This window comes from Impatiens glandulifera, chromosome 8 (assembly GCF_907164915.1).
Source record: "Impatiens glandulifera chromosome 8, dImpGla2.1, whole genome shotgun sequence".
NCBI lineage: Eukaryota > Viridiplantae > Streptophyta > Magnoliopsida > Ericales > Balsaminaceae > Impatiens > Impatiens glandulifera.
Window position 1 is genome coordinate 25,250,587 of NC_061869.1, and position 6,132 is coordinate 25,256,718.

General features: G+C 30.9%; 1 protein-coding gene across 1 annotated transcript; it reads right to left on the reverse strand.

Moving 5' to 3' along the window:
• Window positions 1-2,791: 2,791 nt before the first annotated feature.
• Window positions 2,792-4,069, reverse strand: LOC124913213 (class V chitinase CHIT5b-like). The gene is made up of 2 exons (XM_047453811.1): window positions 2,942-4,069; window positions 2,792-2,814 (listed from the first exon to the last, which is right to left on the reverse strand). The coding sequence occupies exons 1-2, from the start codon at window positions 4,059-4,061 to the stop codon at window positions 2,792-2,794; spliced, it is 1,143 nt and encodes a 380-aa protein (XP_047309767.1). The 5' UTR covers window positions 4,062-4,069.
• Window positions 4,070-6,132: the final 2,063 nt, after the last annotated feature.

Below are 6,132 nucleotides of genomic sequence, written 5' to 3' on the forward strand. Positions count from 1 at the left end.
ACATGTATGAATATTTATTTTAAAATTTAAATGTTAAATTCAAATATATATCAAGAAACTTCAAATATAATTGGATAAATAAAACTTAAAATCCAATTTTCTAAAAAATTAATCAAATTTTTATGAGTAGAGACCGTTTTTAACGGGCACGAATGATATAACACGAAAGTCATTTTCCGAGTGTCATCAAACATCGAACCAAAGAAGAATATCTAAAATTTATTTGTACACATACAATATTTTCTTGAGTTATTAATCAAGTGTGGACTCTTTAAAAAAATTAATTTTAAAATAAATAAATTTACAAAATATAAAATTTCTTTAATAAAATTTATTCGTCATCTCTTTTAAGATATTCAAAGAGTAAGTTATGAGATTTGATTATTAAATTTAAAAAAATTAAGATTTTCCTAAAATTTGATTATTTAAAAATTAATCTTTTTTCAAACTAAACACGTTTCTAAATAAAATTAAAAACTGACACGTGCACGAAGCCTTCCTGCCTCATAAAAATCATAATTATTGTGAATAGTTGTTGTATGTATTGCAAAGAGGTAGAGACGACTTCCCATCATCTTTTATACTATCACATTATGGAAAATATTTATAGTCATTTAATGGAATTTGACTAGAATGCAATGAGTTATGTCAAAATCGTCGAAGGCTATTGGGAAGCAATGACCGAGGATGCTAAGAAAGCAAAACTTACATGATGAATGTGTGTCCTTATAATGTTCTAGTAGACTATTTGGTGAAAAGAAATATGAGAATATTTAATAACCAAAGTAAGCCATTAAAAATCATTTATAAACTATCATCATGACGATGTGGGAGCAATCGAATATAACGACTATGTTCAACATAAGATTAGTTCAGAAAGGGATCTCATTGCACTTCTTGAAGATCCCAACCAATTAATTGAATTTAGTGGTTAATTTTTTTTTGTCAATGCTTAAATAATTTTTATTTTAGTTGTAGGAATATTTTGAAAAAAATATACTTTAATTGTATTTGTACAATTATTTTTACTTTCAAGACAAAATATCAATTATAAACTACACAACTAATATAAAAAAATGGAAATATTTTAATGTATGAATTGACATATTAAAATCGTTTACAGATTGTTATAGACACAATTGAGTAGATAATTTACTTTCAAACTAAATTGATTGGAAATTTAGGAAGTAATATAGTCTTAATTAAATATTTAATTTTTTGGATGCATGTTAGTATGAACCTTTTAATTATTAATAAAATGAGAAGTGATAGAGAGATGGAATGACTTGACATCACCTTCATTGGTTGGAAAATATAAAAGAGAGAGTAAAGAGAAAAAAAAGAGAAACTATTTGATTTTTTCAACGAAGATTATGCTAAGTCATTCTCTCACAAAATTCCCTCACCTAATCATTTCTCTAAAAAAATATATATAAAGCGTCTTTTACATAAACACATTTAGAGCGCCTCTTTGGAATGTGCACATCATAAATTAATGAAATAATATTATATCTATTTTATTTGCTTCTCTCTGCTTAACATTTTAAAATTGGATTATAATTGTCTTTTCACTGAAAATTTTTACATTTTTTTATAATTTTTTATAATCTGTTTGAATTTTTCTTTCTTGAGCTTCAAAAAATTTTAGAATTTTAGTTTTATTAAATCGATCGTTCAGTCCACAAATATGGGATATTATTTATCAACTAATGTAGATAAGAAGGATAATAGAGAAATGAGAGAAGAAAGGGAGTGAGAAAAATTATAAAAAAGATATTAAGATAGGAGAGAAAATTGGTTTGATTTAATATATTGTATTTTTGTTTTTTATTTTTTATATATTGTATTTTTGTTTTTGATTTTTTATTTGGTCACATTACTTAATATTTTTCATTGTACTTTTTATTGTCTTTTTTATTGTCTTTGTTTTTTTTAATTTAAGTGTACAATTTATGAAAAATAATTAGTACAAAATAATATTATTTAATATTAATTAATAATACAAACTAACACGTAAATTAGGTATACGAAGTAAAATAATCAAATTAATCATTAAATCTTGATAATTAATATATAACAAATCATAAAAATGAAAAATTAATTTATTTATGTTAGGTTTTTATTACTTTAATCTGAATTAAATTATATGTAGGATGGAAATTAAACCACCTGTATTTTGTATGAGATTTTTAAAAGAAAATAATCTTTTAGGCTTTTTTGGTTTGGTGAGTTTTGACATAATTGAAATTAGAATTATAATTCAATTATAATGATCATTTATTTAATGACTTGCAATAAAATTAAGAGAGATAGATAATTAAGGTAGAGAGATAAATAAATAAAATAAAATTAAGGTATAGAGAATACATAGACTTGATATTAATTTTTAATTTTTTTTTTTGTTGACATGAACTCACACATAAGGTGCTGTATCATGACGCTCAACAAAGTCTTCCTCTATAGTGCTCTTAATTTTTAAATATTAAAACTCGACTTTAATTTTTATCCAAACAATCAAATAATTATTTGTTTGAATAAGATTTTGATATAACGGGTCACACTACAATCAATGGTCAAGCCATTTTTTTGTTTATATTACATTATAGAATAAGTTAGCTAGCTAACCATTTTTAAATTAACAAACTAAATCCAAACACAAACATCAAAACAATAAAACCAAACATGTAAGAAACAAATAGAGCCGAACATATAATTTATTTATTCCAAACCAAAGTTGTACCAACCAGCTTTTTTCTCCGTTAGAAATGAAGAAAGATTGGACTTTTAACTTCTAGAGTACCCATATCTTTGAAGCTGCAAATTTAACATAAATTTAAACAATACTTAGAGACTGTATAATGTATAATAAAAATTATTTAATTTAAAACATTTCTATAAAAATGAGACAAAATAAATTAGAGAAAATAAGATCCAATAGTACCTTGTCTAGATACTTTCCAATTATAGTCCCCATTGATGGCCCAAAAGAAGTAGCCACGTAAGCCAAGACCTTGAGCATACCCAACCTTCACCATACTTGTCCAATCATCATCATACCCAATCCAAGAAGTACCCGAGAAAGAATAAGCTGACATGGTGTCCACGTCATGCACCACCGTGGCATCATTCTCTTTGTTAAAAGCCTCCACCTCAGCATAAGTTAGTGTTCCTTGCCCATTTTGACCCGGCCCAACACCCACTGCTTGCGACCCAATCCCATAATCTCTCGGATCTTTGAGTTTCCACGTTTTTCCATAGAGCGGTATGCCCATAATCAACTTGCTCTGAGGAAGCCCGGCCCGTATCCATGAAGAAAGTCCGTAACTCGTGCTCAGGTTACCTTTCGGGTCGAAAAGTGCTGCATGAGCACCTGTCGCTGAGGTGTCCCATGAACCTTTATAATCGTAACACATGGCGTTGATCCAGTCCAAATTCTTCGCTATTGAAGATATTGGATATGCCCGATAAGGCCCACCCAGTCCTATGATGTCCGCTTTATAGTAAACCGCGGCGACAATGAGAATTTCGGCTTTGCCCGTTTCCCTCGCCTCCTTTTGGGCTTCGGCTCGCCATTCATGTAACAAAAGGCCGAAGTTTCGCATGTCATTTGGTGTCGTGGGGAATTCCCAATCGAGATCGACCCCATCAAAACCGAAATCTCTAGCCACTTTTATGGAAGAACAAATGAAGTTTTTGCGAGAGGAGGATTTTGATGCCATTCGAGAAAAAAGCGCCGCCCCTTCTGCCGCTCCCCCAACCGAAAAGATCGCTTTCACGGGCGGATTCTTGTTGTGGAGGGTCGAAGTGAAGCTTCTTAGTCCAATGGTTTCTGAATTTGAAACGTTAAACTCAAATGTGACATTGTTTGGAGAAAGGAAAGCATAGTAGATGTGAGTGAAGTAAGATGTGTTGATGGCGGACGGAGGGAAGTTAAGATCCCACGAGGGCCAATAACCGCCTTTGACAGCTTGAAACTTGAGGGTAGTGGCCATGGAAGAGGAGATAGATGTTGACAACAATATGAGAAAGACAAGAGGAGCTTTCAAAAAAATCCAGGCCATTGATAGAGCAATAATGATCTTAATTTGTCTCTCTTTGTTGTTCATGTGGTTATGATCAATTTGCATATGTATAGGACCTAGATGTGATTTGCATTTGGAAAGTTCTTATTTGTCTTACATTGGTTAGGTTAAGATTCTTCAAAGGATTGAATTGTATATAGATAGGGATTGAGTAATAAATAGTGAAATCTCTACATAAAGAAATCAATTAATCTCTTTTGTCACAATTAAGCTCCGTTTGATATGTGTAATAATTAGGTAATATAAAGTATATATAATTATATGTTATTTTATTTGGTTGGAGATATACAACTAATTATAATATGTTGTGATATTTAAGACATTTAGTTAAGAGAACATAAAAATATTAAAATAAAATACCTAATTATCCTCTACATATTACATATTAGTTAGAATCAATATAAGAACTTGTAAAGTTTAGATTTATTAAAATAAATCTGATTTATTTATAAAATAACTATATCACTAGTAAAAAAATAGCATCAGTAAAGGCGAATGTCGTTACTGAAAACTAGTAAAGTCGTTACTGATGAGCTTCTGTAACTATTAGGATTTAGATCGCCGATAGTGGACCGGGGTCCGACTAAAGGATAATCTCTAACAACACTCAACGGTTGGCGTTAATCCGGTTAAGAATTATCATCGGTTTCAATACTACACAAGCTGTCACAAACCCTTGAACCGGGTTCAAGTGCGGAAGTGGTTTGTTTCAGATTGAAGCAACACACACAGAATGAATAGAGATGAGACTTGAGGAATATCGGTTTGAATATCGGTTTGAAGATTAGTGAGGCGGTTAGAATGATATGAATCAGTTCGGATATAGAGCCGATAGAAAATAAAACATAAGACATAGGTTTTTATAAAACTCCTACGCCACCCCTTCTTCTCAAACAATGAGAAGGATATTCCCTAAGAATACTCAAACACAATACACGATCGAGTTTTATTTACTGCTCGATAATCACTCTTACAACTCTCACAGAAATTGTAATACACTTCACAAATGCACACTTAAGCTTTGAATCTTTTAGAGAGATAAGGGATTTTGATCACTTTGTAACTTCGTAACTTGTTTTTTTGTTCTGTGTATATGTCTGTGTGTTCTTGCTTCTTCAGCTTCTCCTTTTATAGGTGAAATGTGTCAACGATCACATTTCTTCAACGGATACCTTCAGGGAAATCCTTGAAACTGATTGGTTGAGAAGAGGATCAGCATAGCATTAAATGCGTTTAAGACATGAATCAGACCGGCTTCATTTGTCTTTGCTTGATTATAGCAACTGTCAGTTGGATAGTTGCCTGCACCTGGGAAGTTGCTCATTTGACTTATACCAAAATGGTAACTTTTCTTCAGACAATCTTCTGCAGCCTGCAGCGTATCATCAGACTTGTATGAATATGGAAATGTTACAGTCTGATCCTTTGATGTAATCTTCTGTATATACTCAAAGTAATTGTTTGCACCAATTTGTACACTATTCTCAATTTGACATCCTTGACTTCTTTCTCTAAATAGTCTTCTCGTTGGATTTGGATTGTACTCTTCACTTCAACTGATTATGTTTACCGGTTGTTCAGTTCAACCGGATAGCTTCAGGTTTTTAGATATATCATTTGCTTCTTCTAGTCGGCTTGATTTCTTGACCGGTTGGAGTTCTTGACCGTTCATGCACAATAAGTTTGTTTGGTTAAGTTCTTATTGACCGGTCAAATTTATCTAACAATTTCTCTATTTTTGATTATTTTATTTAAAATATTCAAAACCATGCGTCCGGTGGCCGTTTAAAAAGTTTGTTGTTTTGGAGAATATTTTGGAAAAGACTTTGGAAAATTTTGAAAACTCAATTTCTCCCTTTTTGATTATTTTATTTAAAATATTCAAAGCCATGCAAAAAGTAAAGAGTAGACCGGTTTTCCAAAAATACTTAATATATAGAGAATAGTAGAAGATAAACATAAGATAAATAAGTGAAAATTTATTCCCTCTTCTTATCGTCCTTCTTGTTCATAATTTCCCGGAGGTACGCAGACATGAGTCCCTTTCCCG